At 37.8% G+C, this 17,508-nt stretch overlaps 2 protein-coding genes and 1 pseudogene across 5 annotated transcripts in view; 2 read left to right on the forward strand and 1 right to left on the reverse strand.

Moving 5' to 3' along the window:
- Positions 1 to 17,508, forward strand: part of LOC129780067 (connectin-like) — a 710,069-nt gene that overhangs the window by 354,372 nt on the left and 338,189 nt on the right. For 2 of the 4 annotated variants that reach the window (XM_055787970.1, XM_055787969.1), the window contains exon 1: positions 451 to 1,971. The exons of the other annotated variants lie outside the window; for them this stretch is intronic. The gene's annotated coding sequence lies outside the window, so the exon portion shown is untranslated. Of the gene's footprint in view, positions 1 to 450; positions 1,972 to 17,508 lie in introns of those variants that run through there. 4 annotated transcript variants of the gene reach the window in all.
- On the forward strand, positions 6,588 to 6,754 carry LOC129780913 (U4 spliceosomal RNA; annotated as a pseudogene).
- On the reverse strand, positions 12,339 to 13,316 carry LOC129780068 (uncharacterized). Its single transcript, XM_055787973.1, has 4 exons — positions 13,194 to 13,316; positions 12,962 to 13,126; positions 12,744 to 12,902; positions 12,339 to 12,665 (listed from the first exon to the last, which is right to left on the reverse strand). The coding sequence occupies exons 1-4, from the start codon at positions 13,293 to 13,295 to the stop codon at positions 12,504 to 12,506; spliced, it is 588 nt and encodes a 195-aa protein (XP_055643948.1). The 5' UTR covers positions 13,296 to 13,316; the 3' UTR covers positions 12,339 to 12,503.

The raw sequence follows: 17,508 nt of genomic DNA on the forward strand, positions 1-17,508 counted from the left end.
ACATTGCGCCATCGCAATTCGAATTGGGAGAAAGTAAGTGAATTCGTTTTACAATCTCTCACAGCAATACAAACAACACACTTGTTGCTCTCTCCCCGCTCGAACGATTGGTGCAACAAACACAGCCGGTGAGAAGAAACATATCCGGTGCGTTGCATACCACCCACAGCAACACATCCCACAATGGCGACGAGACAAAGTGCTCTCCCACTTGGGCTTTCTCTCTTTTGGCACCTCTCGTCGAAAGCTTGCTGCCGGGACGAAGAAAGCACAATTAACGCATCGCCGAGTGGCGCCCGCCAGGAAGCCGTGAGCGGACTCTCGTCGGAGTGAAAGTGGGCTCTTCCGATCCGATCCTTATTCGCGTTACAGCGTGTGTGCGTGTGCTTGGTTACCTTCTTCTTTTTAGGGAGGGTCATCAACAGCAGCCGTTTAGTTCGGTGCCAGACCATTCCGGACGTGGACGTAGTATTACTTACACACGGGAATTGTTGTGTTCCTCAGCTGGACCACTGTTGCTGACTACTGCTGTTGTCCTCTAACGTTTTGGTGGCTGCGTCGGACATTGTGCATTGTGCGTTCCGGCTAGAAAGGGTTAATTCGAGGACGGAAGTGGAGCGCTGTGAGAGAGCGGATACTCGTAAAAGTGAGGCCGGAGAAAAGCTGGTTGGAAGCCGTCGTGAATGTGAAAGAAGAATAGTGATGTCCGTTTGTTGAGTGCGTTGGGTGGGGATACAGACGCCGAAGTTATTCTTCACGCCCGATGCAACACTGAATAATTTAAACGATGCAGAAAGCAATAGATGCATATTAAGGAGTGTAACGGTGGCATGCGGAAGTGAGTGGAAGGGAGAGTGCAAGGATACGAGGGTGTGATACGGAACAAGGAAACGAACGTGAGGTTCGCCTGGTGTTACTGTTGGTGGAAGAATTTATGGAAAAAGCGTGCCAGAACCCATATTGTATGGATTAGACAGCTTGCGAGATACTAACCCTGGCATCTCATGGCATAGGAGGAGGTCCGTAATAAGCAGCAGTTTGTATGATTAATGGTAGTGCAAATTTGTTCTAATTACTAATAATAGTTCTGAGGTCAGTACCGACCGCTGCAGTCCTCCATAAGTATCATGAATCATGACGTCCCCATTAATCACAGATTGTGCTGAACCATTGGAAAAAAAGTATTCAATAGATTTTTTTCTTCTCTAGAAAACATCATTCAGTGTGCAAACAGAAACCAGGAACACTCAACATATTGTTTGTTCCCCATTCCGGTTGTGTCGATCCCAGAGGAAAAAACAAACGGCAACCAACAAGAAATAAATAACATTCATATCAATTCGCAAATATTTCCTATTGCCGCGTTTTTGTTGCTCACCATAAGGAAGAGAACGAGGATTATATAAATAAATATATGTACGATTCCAACGAACAGCGAGAAAACAATGAAATAGCAGAAGCGCGAGTGTGGGATTAAAAGCTTGGCGGGGGAAAAAAAGGTTCACACGTCCGCTGGGGGGATCCTTTCTGTCCAAATTGGTGAACCCAGTGACAGTGATTCTGGTATCGATCGTTAAGTCTGTGTACGTGTGTGCCCTAGAGTGTCCAGGCGGTGATGTTACATCCCGATGTGCATCCAGCGATGCTGTCATCCATCCGATGAAAAGTGGACCATCAATTCGGGGCTTTGTCTGATGCTATGAAGTGTCACTACTGAATGATGTTGGTGCAGAATTAGTGGGGACGAACGCCGAAAAACGGCACACATGGACAAATCAACGTGTTAAGCGCTATCGATTATTACTTTTTATCTGCTTTCGGAGATTAAGGTTTAATAACACTTGATCGACAACTTTTCAGTAGTGATAAACAGAAGAGAGAGGGGATTGATCAAGGTGCGATTTCGCTTTTGGATTTCCGATTAATCAGGAAGTGCGGAGGGAGTATACATTCACATCATTTAATCAGAAGGTAAAATCAATTTTATTTGCGAATTGCTATCGACTTTAATTCTTCCAGGTATCGTAGAGCTCTAATTGTTTTTTTTTGAACCGATTCTTCAAAAAAAGAAAAACACCGAATCACAGTTCAGACTCATGCCTTCAGTAAAATCTGCCTTTAGCTGTGATTGAACGCCTTCAGTAGGATTTAAAGATGAACTGCAACCGGCGCTGATGCCGCTAGTCGTGGTGAGAACTTCTGGATCGCTACTCATTCCAGCTGTCATAGACACATACACATAAGAGCATACTGAACTCTAGAGCAACGTTAATGCCATTAGAAAAGAATCGCCAAATTAAGTAGTTATAATGTTCACCTAGAGTACTGAGGCGAGTTCGTAAACTCTCATCGATCCTCAATATGGTAGCGCACACCTTTATTTGAAGGTACTTTTTAAGAAACCTGTGTAGTTTTGTTCTACATGCACGAGACATCTAAAAAAAAATTACAGGAGGGTTGTGTGCGAGACACGGATTACGTAAGGCTATTTGTCTAATACTGATTTTGGATATATTTGAAAAATTACATTATAAGGCTCTTATATAATATGCTGGCCCTGGAAAGAGCCAGTTAGTATGATTGTTAAGGCTGATTTAGACGATGCCAGCCAGCGCTCTAGTTGAAGTATCCAGTGAATAGAGAACAGACACTCTGTTTGAGTTAGAGGCCAATTACTTGTTTGATACTGGTACAAGTAACTTGAACAGAGTGTCTGTTCTCTGTTCACTGGAGACTTCAACTAGAGCGCTGACTGGCATCGTCTAAATCAGCCTTTAGGTATTGTTTGTTCAGTTCAACAATGGTACAATCGAGGGATGATACCAGAAGCATGTTCATTAGTCATTGAATGATGCATATCACGATAAAAGATACCGAAGAGGAATGATATATTTTGAAAACTGCACTATTCGGCTCTGGACGAGATGGCTCTCGTGTTTGCATGTATAAAATAATGTAAAGTATACCGTTCTGAATCATATTTCGGACGCTTAAGGCATATGATGCAGAAAACAGATCTTAACTTTATGTACAGGTATTGTTTGGTTGACATTTTTAATAAATTAGTTCAATATGCTTTTAAGCCTTCTACTTTAGTACCTATTTGATTGAAAACATAAAAAAATCATCGAATAAAATACTTTTCAAATCAAGCGAATAAAAATCAAACTTCGGACTCCATTTATAAAAAAAATCAAATTTCGGACAGATTGAATTCAAATTTCGGACACTTTATTTTGTAGTTTTTTGAACGAAAACTACATTACACTTGATTATATTTTAAAGTCAACTGCGAAACACTTACCAAGCAATCACAATAACCTGATAGCGATGATGAGAACTGATGAAACACGAGATAAATTTGAATATTGATGAAGAGGTAAATTCTGCGTGCTCACGCTAAGGAAACGTCAAACACAAACGATAATGAGCGTATTTTGGATTTTGGATGGATTTTCTCCTACTATGTAATAATTCAAATGTAATTCTCAAATGAAGTGATAGTGAAACCAAGGGATTACTCTAAAACAGCAATTGTGATATTAATTTTATAGTTTTATCATCAGTTTATCATTAACCATTTCAAGATATTAGAACAAAGTGTCCGAAATATGATTCAGAACGGTATATGGAGGGTGAAAACACAGTTTCTCCATTGGCATACTCGCTTTTAACCAATGGAACACGAATCTTAATATGATAACGCCTACTATGAAATAGAACATATCAGAAAACACTTTTTCCTAATTTTCCGTCGATTTCCATTTTTTATCGCCCTGTAAACATTCCTTGGGCGGAGACGAGCACAAAGAATAGATCAAATTGCGCATCTCCTAAGGATTACAATACCTACTACACAGAGACAAACCAGCCCAAGATGATGGAATGATGTAATAAAAAACGCTTTCCGGGAATTACTTTCCCGCATTTTCCTTCACTTTTCTGATTGCTCGTCGTATAAACCTTCCTTGGAAGGAGACGAGGGAATCCGATCTGTTGTGACAGGAAATTTTACCACTTTTGCCGCTGATGTTGCTGATTCTTCTTTTTGTTGTTGAATTATAGAGACTTTGAATTTTTGCAGTTAATTCGTCTCTAGCCCTCTAACTCTCACCTCAACAGACCGTGTCCGCTTTCAACAACATCAAACAACTTTCTTGATGCTGTCAATGTAACTCGTATGGTTATTATTTTGATTCTCTGGTGATCTCTCCTTTCATTTGTGGTACGAACTGCTTCATGGTTCGAAATATACTGAATGTTCCTCGCTACTAGACCCCGACTTTTATACATGTATCCTCGTATCTCAAGCTAACCCATACATTTTGACAAAGGACTACGTCTTTCATTTCTATACTGGGGTGTAAGTTCAAAGTTTCGAAAACGAAGGCGTTACGCCGGAGAACGAGTTTTTGAGCGTTAGTAGCTCCAAAACAACTGAACGAAATGGTATGATATACACTTCATTCGATAGATAAAATGTCTACGCGTTCTCTGCTTGTTACTTTTGACGTGGAACTACGTCTAACCGGAATATATGGAGGGTAAAATGAAAACCTAAACACAGAACATGCAGGAAAAAATGAAAGATTTCGAATGCTTATAGCTCGAACATTTCGTACTGGATAGGAGAGATGTTTGCATCACTTGATAGGGAATATTTCTACGCATCTATCGCAACTAACAAAATGTTGTTTTTCATTAGATAAACAATTGAATAACTTAAAATATTAGGCGTTATCTAAACGCTCTAACTGCATCGTTTTGATTGGCCCGATTTACGGTTTCCCTAACACAGCCATCAAAACCAAGCAGCCTTGGGGAAATCGGCATTGCAAATACATGAAAGTAGGGGGACTTTTGTTCTCATCGAAAAATGTTCCCTAACACAGACTTTAAAACCAAGCAGCGGAATCGGCATTGCAAGCACACGAAAGAGCCTAGAGGCGAGTGAACTGAAAAGTTTAAACCCTCTTAAAGCCAAAAAGAAGAAAAAGAACACACGAAAGTAGGGGGAGCTTTTGTTCCCACCGAAATGTGTTCCCTAATAGAGATTTCTAAACCAAGGTGCCTGGAGAAATCGGTATTTCAAATTCATGCAAGTCGGGGGTATTTTTGTTCCGACTGGAATGTGTTTCCCTAACACAGACTTCAAATCCATGAAGCGTGGGGAAATCGGCATTGCGAATTCATACAAATCGGGGGTATTTTTGTTCCGATTGAAATGTGTTTTCCTAACACAGACTTCAAAACCGTGGTTTCTGGGGAAATCGGCTCTGCAAATAAATGCAAACTGCGAATACTTTTGTCCTCGCTTGCCTTTGTGCAGAGTGGAATATGTCTGTCCTAACATAATCTTCTAAACTTAGGAACCTGGGAAAATTCTGCAGCCACTAGAAGCGAATGAACTTCCCAGTTTCAAGCAAATTCGAGATTCGAGAAGTATGTACACTTTTGGGATGTAAACTTCAGAGGGAAATGTAAAATAAAATAATCGTTTGATAATTTTTTTTTGTCTTTATTGGAAAGATTTTCAGCCTTAGGCTGGTTCATCAAACGTTTGATAATTCTTCCGTACATATATTTTGTTCTAGTCATCATACCAAACGTAAAAGGTCCGTCATTAAATTTACTTGTAACGAAGAACAATCAATCACAATAAATGAATTGACTTTACACGGCATTTGTTCATTTTTTTCACTCACAGAGCAAATATATTGAACTCAATTGAATTTGGAAACTGTTTCATTCAATCAAGAATTTAATCAATACAAACGAATGATTGCTCAGCTAAGGTAGTTCCACGTGAACCTTGCGGTTATATCATAGATATAACCCACTAATTTTCAATCCAAAAACTTGTTTCAATAGCCTTAAAATTGCTTTCAAATCAGGCTATTGAAATCACATCAATCGGTATAAAAGCGAGTGTCGCTCGAAATTCCAATCAGTTATGATTGCGCGACGATTGAGGTACCATCGCTGGAATGAATGAATGTTTCCCTAACACAGACTTCAAAACCATGGAGCCTGGGAAAATGGCATTGCAAAATAGATGCAAGTTGTAGGTACTTTTCACTTCTTTTGCGTTACTGCAAATCGGAATATATCCCTAACACGGATTCCAAAACCATGTAGCGTGGGAAATTGGCACTGCAAATGAGATGCAAGCTGCGAGTACTTTTGTACTCGCTTACATTTTTGCAAACCGGAATGTGTTTTCCCAACACAGATTCCGAAACCTATAAGTTTGGAAAATCGGCCTTGCATATCTCGGCAGTACTTTTATACCCCCATGCATTTTTACACTCCGGAATTCGTTTTGCTAGCACTGTTTACGAAAGCGAGTACAAATGCAACGCTTTGGCTCGGTTATTCAAGATTGCATATCTCTTCATGTCACCAGCTCACTGAACTTCTACGCATACCGTTTGATGATTAGGCAAAATGTTGATAACTATTTGCTGCGATAACCACTACCATAATGCATGAATTGACCTAAATTGGGATTTGTTTGCAATCGAATTCGTAAATTGTTTCATTCATTCACTAGTTCAATCAAAAAATTAATCATACATAGAAAAGATAGCTCTGCGCAGCAGCGATATCGTACCCAATGAGGAACATCTGAGGTACGATTATTGCTAATTGAAAAAAACACAAATGATTACTAATACAATGGCAGTCCTACGTCAACCTTGCGGTTATATCATATGTATAACCCATCCATAGTTTTTGACCTGGGATTACGTCTTTCATTAAGAGTGCCAAATCAGAAAACGGGTCACGTTTTCATGAAATAAAGTTAACGTTAATAACTAATTTCACTGTGAACGAATTCTCATGATTTGCATATCGAATCGGAAATTCTTTAAGATTTGTTTGATATGCTATACATCACAATTCGCTAATCTCTAAACGGTTTAAATTCATGAAAACTGGAAGAACTTCATTTTTTCCCATAAATTTGTTCTGCCGATTTGTGTGATAACCCTACCCGTATTTCTAATACTTACAACTCGAATATTTCTTAATAAATCGGAAAGATGTTTGCATTGATTGATAGGAAATATTTCTACGCGTGTATCACAATTAATAACATGTTATTTTTCATGAGATGAACATTTGAATAACTGTAAAATGTCAAGCGTTATCTAAACGCCCTAACTGCCAAGTTATGATTGGCCAGATTTACAGTTTCCCCAACACAGACTTCCAAATCGATGTACCTGTGGAAATCCTGTGTTTCCCTAACACGGACTCGAAAATTAATGTGTCTGAGGGAATCCGCTTTACAAATACATGCAAGTCGGGAGTATTTTTGGTGTTGAGTACTTTTGTACTCGCTTGTCGTTGTGCAGACCGGAAAATGTTTCCCTAAAACGTATTTTTAAACTGAGAAGCCTGAGAAAATCATCATTTCGGATACTAGAGGTGAATGAACTTTCGCGGTACGAGAACTACGTAAACATGAGATGTGCAAAAATTTCAGAGGGAAATGTAAAATACAATGATCGTTTGATAATTCTTCTGTGCACATATTTTGGTAGTCCTAGGCATCATATCAAACGCAAAAAGACGTTCATCAAAGTTATTTGTAACGAACAACATAATCTATTATACAAATTTCGATGCATTTAAAAATTTTATTCGAAGTGGTAAACAAATGGATTGCATAATGTAATTGCGTAGTTCTACGTCGAAAATATGCGGTCGGGTCCTAGATACAACCCCTTATTATTTTTTTGAAATGTTTTAGTTGCCATTTGTATTTGCTCTCGTGCGCATCGGCCCAGTTCCGATACAACAGTCTCTTAGCTTTTTTAACGGCTTTGATCGAGAATTCGAGAAATGGTCATTCTCGCGATGTTTTGACGTAGGACTACGTCTTTCATTTCTATACCGGGGTGTAAAATCAAAGTTTCGAAAACGAAAGCGTTACGCCGGAGACCGAGATTTTGAGCGTTAATAGCTCCCAAACAACTGAACGAAATGGTATGATAAACACTTCATTCGAAAGATAAAATGTCTACGCGTTCTATACTTGTTACTTTTTGATCCAAAAACTTGTTTCAATAGTCTTAAAATTGCTTTCAAAACAGGCTATTGAAATCACCAAGCGCCGCTCGGAAATCCACTCAGTTCTAATTGAACAGCGATTGGAGCATGTTGTCGCTATTGTGGTGAAGCTCTTCGTTTATCATGAAAGCGCGGATGAACGGTGTCACCAAGAGCCTGTTTGTGCACCTTAGGCCAGAAGGGAATCCATCAGGAGGAGAGTGATGCCACAAACTGTTCCCCGGGAAGATCTCGAAGCAACCGCTACACACACATACACGCGCAGAATTCTTTCCGTTTGGATGCCATTCAGCATCGAGAAAGTTCCGGAAAGATCTAATCATTGCTGGGAAATAATCAGCCAGTTCCTCTGGGAATTTAAAAATACATTCATGTGAAAGAGTTTATTTGAATGTTTTCTATTCATGTAACACTGTGACCAAATATTTTTCAATCAAGTACTATTAACAGGTGGTTATCGAGTTAGTATTAACCACTAGTGGGCTTCCAGTATCGAGGAAAATGTGGAAATATCTAATCGTTACTGAAAATAATCTGCCAGTTCCTCTGGGAATTTAAAATTACATTCATGTGAAAGAGTTAATTTTAATGTTTTCTATCCATAAAATATCCATATAATACATTTGTGTTTGTGATTTGTCAATCAAGTACAGTTAGCAGGTTAGCTTCTGAAGATTATTCTTCAGAACAAGGTTTTTCGTATCCGGATGATCGAATCATACAAAATCTCTCTGTAAACGTAAAATAAGCATAATTTGCACTGATTTATTTGTATATTGCAGTGTCGTAGCCAGACATCGACGCGTGTCCTCTGGAGGGAGGGGTAATCTTTTGAAAATCGAAAAAAATATGCATCACCTTCTTACAGCTCATGAACCAAAATTTTATTCAAATGATCAAATCAAACTATAAGCAAAAGCTCATGCTTTGGCTTCTTGGACGCCAAGGAGAGTTCGATGACATTGTTCGAATCAACATTAGGGATGCTATGTTTCGAGTAGCCGAGGCTTGAAACGAGTCCGGCTGATTCCATTGTCAAGTCATGGATAATGCTGATATCCCGTTGTCGGTTGAAAAAACGAATAGTTTCGATTCTGAAGAAATTGATCGACCAGGACAATGCCGTGCACGATGAGGATGTGAAGTTTGAGGCCCTGATCGACGACGGCGTAGTCAACATTGTTTTGCATCCAAACATATATTAGGTTGCGAAAAAAGTTATCCATCACTTTTGGGTGGAATTTTAAATATGCTTAAGATTGCCAGATTTGGGTCAAATATGCACCGTTTTGTTGTAAAATTTGTTGCCATTCTAAAGGTAACTTCATAATGTCTCTATCATAGAGGTCTTCGTCCTTATTGGCGAAAAGCTATAGCAATAGATTTTTACCATCTTCTCTTCATCCCAATTTCTAAAAAAATAACTCAGGAGATTTTGCAATGTGAGGAAAAGGTGGTAATCGCTTGGTGCCAGGTTTGGACTATATGGTGGATGCATTAAAACATCCCAATCAAGCTCTCGGAAAAGGGTGGTCTTGCGTTGTCCTGATGACACAAAAACCCTCTTCTGTAGGCCAATTTCGAACGTTTCTGATCAATTAGAAGCTTCAAACAGTCCATTTGTTAACAGTAGAGATCTTAATTTAGAGTTGCACTATAATAAAATTTAAAAAAAAAGTCGTTGAACATTGTAAGTCGTTAATCACCTCTGACCACATTGCCCCCAAACATCAAAGTAACTTCTATGCTAATCAATCGCTGAGATTAAACAAAATATATGTTCACCTCTCCTAGAATATGTGAACAAACGTCCAAACTCATGATTTGTCCAATATATTAGATTGAATAAACTACATTTCACGACAAATTCATTAGATACCATTCGCGCAGAACTAGCTCTACTGAAGTACAGGGTGACTCAAAAGTCATTAAATTCTTCAAACATAAGGAGCCTATCAATACGGCATCTATAGTCAATAGTTATTGTATTAATAATGATGGTCCCACCTCATTCCCCTACAAAGGTTTGAGCTGGACGAGTTATCTTGGAGATAATTGAATATTGGAATTTTCGTTTATAGCTTTCTTTATTGTGTAGTTTATGTGTTCGTCAAAACGTAGCGTTTCATCTAAAATAACGCCAAGATATTTAATTGATGATGCCATCTCCACTGTTTGTTCGTCAATGGTTATAGTCAGGTTGTTGCACTCAACAACACGTGTTGATACAACCATGTACTTCGTTTTGTTAATGTTTAATTTCAGTTTTTCAAATTTTAACCAGTCATCTAGATGTTGCAGTTCACGGTTCATTTCGTGTCTTCCACAACAGATATCACAGTATCGTCAGCAAATAAATTCACGTCACTATCGGCCATACAGGTAACGCTCAAACCAGTTTATTACAGATCCTGATATACAATAACTGGAAAGCAATTCTATTAACTTTCGCCGATCAATCGTTTCGAAAGCTCTTTTTAAATCAATAAATACGGCTAGAACAACTTTCTTACTTCCGATAGCCTGTTTCCATTCAAGAGCAACAAATTGAGAGCCGTTTCACATGAATGGCGTTTCCTGAATCCAGATTGATCTTCAACCAGTATCCCATTTCTCGTTATATGTTCCAAAAGTTGTTCCTTTACTACGATTTCTAAGATTTTCTCGTACATTGGTTTTCACAGGTCTACAATCTTCTGGTTTTGATGATTTTCGATTTCGAGGAATAGGTACTACGATAGATTTTTTCCAGCTATGCGAGAATTCGCCACGGAGCATCGATTCATTTACTATGTATAATTGATGCTCTTTGATAACATCAAAAGCATCCACCAACACTTTTTTGCTAACATTATCAACTCCTGCACAGTTTCTTAAATCCATCACCAGCCTCCTCAATATTTCCATGTTAATGGTTTTAAAGCTTCTCATTTGTGAAGGCAGAATAGGGAAAGTAAAATTTAGTTGTGTCGATGGAGAAACAATACTTCTATGAATTTCTTGCACACTTGACATAAAAAAATGTTAAGTTTTTCTGCTGTTTTAATATCACTGTCCGTATCACCGTCAAAAACAACTCCAATTTCATTATTACCGCCCGGGTTACATAACATTTTGATTTTTTTTTCCACAGCTTTTTCGGATCATGTTGAACAGCACTTATTTCACATTGAACAAATTTATTTTTAAAGTTATTAAACTCACGCACGTGAACATTTCTCCATATTCTGTATGTGTTCCATTTGTCAATGCTTCTAGTGCGTTTCGCTATTATCAGATGTAGATCTCGTTTTATTTTGATAGAGGCCAACGTGGCATTATACCAAGGCTTATTTTCAATCTGTCTTAATGTTGGAATGCCAGCCTTTCTATCAGTCACTATTTGTTTCATTGAAGAACAAAGTGCTTCTTCTAGTTGTTTGGCAACGTCATGAAGTGTGATTTGTTCCCAAATGGCAATCATTTTGTTTCGTAAAACAGTTTGCAATGTATGTTTCGAATATTTGTTCCAACATTTATTTGATTTGTTCCGTTCAATCTCGGAAACATCAGATACAAAATAATTTAAGATCATACCGATTGTTTCATGATCCGAGATTTTTTTGTCATTAAGAGTTTCAACCACTCAACCATTGTCAAAATTTGTAAAAATCAAATCAAAGTCGAAGTTGTTCTTGTAATTCTGGTGTAATTAGTAACCTTTTGTTTGAATCCGGAGGCTTCAGTTGGTGATTTCAAATCAATGATGTTTTTGTTTTCCCAAAAATCGATATTAACTTTTCGGACAACCGAATATGAACTATCATGATTTATCCAGATTTTTATTTAAATTCTTTCGGGTTTTTTAGAATTATAGTTGGCAACCCTGCTGCTGAGCGTCTTACGCCTTGTGATATGCAAGCGCACCATGAGAAAGACTCGATGATGTTCGAGAAATTTGTAACGTTTAGCGGTGCTCCCGTGACCGAGTGGTTAGCGTCCCACATTATCATGCCCGGGGGTTCGGGTTCGATTCCCGTTCTGGCCGGGGCATTTTCGTCAAAGAAATTTCTTCCGACTTGCACGGTGATCACGAGTATTCTAGAGCTTGCCACTCCAGACTACATTCAAGGCGTGTTATCCGGCATAGAAATCTCAACTATGTACTACTAATAAAAATGACGCCTGTAATACCTATGTTGAGAAGGCAAAAGTTCCACTGTGAACGTTAGTGCCATCCAACAAGAAGGAGCACGTTACGGTTTAACATTAGCATCAGTAATGATTTTGATTTGTCTGTGACATTTCAACGAATATTATGGTAAATTATTTTTTTCATCAAAACCAATATTGACTATCATACATAACAGATAACATATAATCGGAAACAGTATTTGCCCTAATTAACCTGTATAAATAAAGCTTGGCAGGAAATCTCGTCCCCCTCAGATCTCCTTGATAGAAAAAGCAATCATAAAACATTCGGTGACTTCTTTGTCATCCCGCGTCGTTGTAACATCCACGTACATTTTCCAGTCGCCTTCAAAGTGTTCTGGTATGTCTAGTCCCATGTCCCCAACCTTTGCCATATCAAACGTTTCCACGTGCTGTGCGAACGAGTAAACAATACATTAGCGAGCAGAAAACATGAGACCCTGCCGACGGCCAATAGATTCTTTCCTCACCCCGGCCTCGTAAGGACACTCCTGCTGTTTCATGAGACTGGTGAAAATGTACCACGGTTCGGCGCGGCTCATCAACAGAGGACATATGTCGTCCACATCGCGGGAGATCTCACCACTTGTCCATGATCCCTGCTTGAAGCGCTCGGTGTGTATCTTCATCTGATGGGAATGATTTTAATTACCAAAAATGATTCCGTCTTAAGCCTTTGCTCATCTACCTTTATTGGTGGATTGTAGGCTTTCTTGTAAACCATTCTTCCGTGCAACAATGAATTTCCTTCATCGTCTTGGGGAGATTCTAGTCCGCTTAGATCCACACCTGGAATGACTTTTCCGTCTCCGCACTGCCGAAAATAGTCGTCGATTTCCACCACAGATTTTCCCTGTTGGTGACCAAACAAAATCATCCGATGCCAACAATAAATGCAATTAGCGCTAGCATTAATCAACCTGTGCAATTCCACCAAAGGTAAACAGCAGCAGCCCCACACCGAGCATGCAATCCATCAAAACTTTCAGTTGCATTTTCGAACAATTTCCGCACAATTTCATCCGCTTACTGAAGCGAACATCGTAAAATATGTCGATTTATAATACAGATGGTAAACATGTGCGCCGTGGTGCCTCCACTGCCGCCGGAACTGCTTTTCGGTTAGCGTGCTCACGATAGTGTTAACTGAACGCGCCATAAAAAAATCGCTAGCGGAAGATTTGATGTAGTAATTGCGGAAATACATTGCACCATGAATGGCGGGTAGCGCGGATGAGCGCGATCAGCACATATCAGATCGGAACGAAATTAACCAAACAACACGCGAAACACCCGGTGGAATCACAGGAAAAAGCTATACCGATCGCCTGGTGAGAAAAGTGAATGAATATATAGTGTAATTTTTTGTATCTAATTTTTGGGAAGCATTTCTTGTCATCGTACTCAAAATGGATTATTTATTTACTTTAGTCGACAATTAAGAGTAGACCCTTTCTATTTTAGAAGAATAGTTACATTCTAGCTTACTCCGACTTAACAGTTCGGCTGAAAAGTTCAGAAAGCTGACTTCTAGATGGCGCCTCTTGCAAAAATCTACTTGCCTATCACAAAGCACCATCTTTCAATGGATACGTGTCAAGATTATAGCAGTCAGTCGATTGGTTCGTGAGTTACAGCATCGATAGTGAAGCAACTTTTGCTATTGTGAAAAAAAAAAATGGAAAAATCACAAATCAATGAAAATGATGACAAAATTGCATGAATTGGGCTTCGAATTGCTTCTGGCCCCCAGCGACTATTTTCTGTTCGCAGACCTGAAGAGAATGCTCACTGGCAAGACATTTAATACCGATGATGAAGTGGTTACCGAAACTGAGGCCTATTTTGAGGAAAATCCGAGCACTATGAAAATGATATCGAAAAGTTGCAAGATCGCTATAATCGCTGTATCGCCCCCTGGAAGGCAATTATGTTGAATAATAAAATTGAATTTTGCAAAAAACGCAAAAAACAGTTTTACTGTGTTACCTATAAACTTTTCAGCCGAACTGTTATCTATAATTTGTATGATGATTGTTTTTCAATCAATTCACTTCATTAGTTATCGTAGTTGGATATAAATATCTTCTATTTTCATAAGAGGTTCATGAATATTGAAATTATTCATTCTCTTTTTTGTATAAATTTCAAGACATAATCAAGCTTAGTTAGAATTATCCGAATTAGGTCAATTATGCACCGTTTTGATTGATAAATTCTAAACCATTTTGTTGGATTCATAATATGCCTCCCTGGCTTGGCTTATACAGTATCGGGATCTTAAACACCATTCCAAATTCAGCCGTTTTGACTTGCATTTTCGTCTTTTCCACAAAAAAAAAAACATAAATTGCACCGATTTCTCTGTTTTATGTTGTAAATGTAAATGTAACTTTTCAATAATTTGTGGGAAGTAAATTTTAGTTGACTAGTGTCTGATATTTTTTCCCAGTTTTCGCCGTACTAACAAGTCACTCAAATTATCTGCAAGACACAGAGAAAAAGTAATCTCGATTATGCTTCGGCATAACAGAATGGCTTCCCTAATTTTCATGTGCTTCCTAACGCGAAATTTTACTTAATTCTCCACACTGCACCAGAAGAAGTGCTTCAAAAACTCGTAACAATGTTTGGGCATTTGTAGAGGATAATAAAATGCGGACTGATTTATGGCGACTGATATCATTCTGCTCTTGTCTGCAGAATTTAATGGACTGTCTTAATGAGCGTGAAGCGCTGAGCAATTGTTATAGAATGGGTCGAAAGAATAGAAGACACTAAGATAATAAACTGCAAATGGATGATATGATTCCTAAACACAATTGGAATTGGTGACAGCAGAAACTTTGGATTTTGTGCAATAGCTTGTAATGTTCAGTTTTTGTCTATTTTCATTCTTGCTCGATTTATTACTCATTTTATGTTAAGGGTTTGTGTTTGTGTAACAACCCTGGGCTTGTACGAATTGTCTCGATGCAAAGTTTTTCTAGGAAACTCTGTTTTATATTAAAAATATAAAGTAATTTTCATTTCATGAATATACATGGTAGTTTCGTGAATATTTGAAAACTAGTTATATGTTATGTTCAATTTTAAGTTAGGTTTTTTTTCATTTTCTTAAAAATCCCTTTTTTTTAATTCCAAATTGCTATCAAACAATCGGGACCGAAAATAGAGCACCTCAAATATTCGCACAGAAAAAACCCTTTAGGCTACACAACATAGGAAATTCTACTTTCTGTGATCGTGGAGGTACGTTCTTTTTCGAAAAGCATAGACATTGTTGTTCATTTTTCGGATCATTTCATAAAGCATTATATCTTTGACGGATTGTAGAAGTCCTATCTTCTTTCGGAGAATATGTAACAATGAACACTGGGCAATTATGTGCTCTACGGTTAGAAGTTATTTTGCGTGGTGAATTTTTATGTATTGCTATTAATGTATTGTTATTAATTTTATTTTAAAACTCAACTTGATTGTTTCTATCAGATAAATTAAAACTATGTAAGCGTCTACAACTTCTATCCCTCTTAATTTCGCTGCAATATCTGAAAAACAATTCCTGAAGAAAATTCAAGCAAAATCTTCATAAACCACGGTTTGTACCCCACTGTACATATAATAGCCACTTAAACTTCACCTTAACGTTGAAAGGTTACATTTTTTTCTTGAAATAAGTCATATTAAAAATGTAAAAAAACATTCGAACTGTATTAATCGAGTCCAAAATTGTATATAATCGAATCATATATAATCGAGTCCGACCTATATATAAGCCTCAACCTGTAGATGGTGCTCCATTTCTTGTACTGATTTTTATTGTAATGTGGAAAAGGTGAAAGATTAAGAATCATTCCAGCAAATCAGACAAGGTGCTTATCTGTATTGTCTGTGTATGAGGAAACGTGTCAGAAGTCATTAAAATCCTGAAAAAATCAGTAAACATTGGCATAACTGACTGCATCCGTACCAACATAGTAGCGATAATTTCCTCTAATAGCGAAACAGCTATCTAACACCATTAACTATGTCTCATACCAAAAAGACCCGGGGGAAACTGTTAAGTCTAACATGGGCCTAACTGATGCGGATAAGCCGCAGTGTGTGATATCAGATAACAATTAGCGCTATATTTTGCGTATTATTTTTATATGTGTTTTTCAGCTTCTACTAAAACACGTACACCATTGGTTCTTTTCAGGGCCATACGAAATTTCTAATAAAGAATCAATTCTGAAATTGCGTTTCTCTATAACATAATATCCGAAGTATTAAACGAGAAAATTGGTTGAGATAATGTCCTACGTCAACAATATGGTCGTTCCCACACCACCATCTATAATTATCTTAGATGTGGCTATAGTTTGCAATACACAATACCAGGTGTGCGAGCTGAAATTGTCCAGTTGATGTTTTAGATGTTGTTGTGCATTCGTTCGATTTGACATATATGTCATTTTTTCATTTGACATTTAACTTCAAAAATATGTCGGTGCCATATTGCAATTGTGGAAGTTTATGGTGAACATGCTCCAGCAGTAAAAAATGGTCAAGGCAATTCCAAAGTGGTGATTCCGATTTGAAGGACAATGATCATCTTGGTGCATCGAAACGGTTTGAAGACGAGGAATTGCTGAAGTTGTTGAATGCAGACCCGACCAAAACAAAAAAAGTAGAATGGTCTGAGCCTAGGGGCATGAACTGTAACTTTACGTAGAACTTTGAGGATAATTGCTTTTGATTTGAATTTTTGTACCTTTCAAAAAATCCAACGATCATATTTTTTAATTTTAATTTAATTCTCCAAACGATGGCCCTAGAAAAACCGATTGTTCTATGAAATGAACTGAATTTCAAAAGGGTTGTAAGAGTTGTAATGGTAGAAAGAATTCTGAATCTTCGATTATTAATACTTTCTAATTTAAATAGTAAATTGTTGAAAATAAACATATAGATATTCCAACATTTATACAAAAAACTCGACATTCTCCGAAATTCTTATTAATAAAACTGTCCCTACAGAAATACGAATCAATCTTTCCAGAAACATCGTCTTTTTTCTTTTGTTTATTTGATTCAGCAAAATACGTTAATAAGTCATAATCTTACAGTGCATTCTTGAATTGAAGTTTAAATGGCTAGCTTGCCTCGGCGATATTATATTTGTCTGAAACATTGCCTGTGGCGGATCGTAATAATTACATCGCCAGGAAATGTAGATTAGATTTCTTA

This window comes from Toxorhynchites rutilus, chromosome 3, assembly GCF_029784135.1.
Source record: "Toxorhynchites rutilus septentrionalis strain SRP chromosome 3, ASM2978413v1, whole genome shotgun sequence".
NCBI lineage: Eukaryota > Metazoa > Arthropoda > Insecta > Diptera > Culicidae > Toxorhynchites > Toxorhynchites rutilus.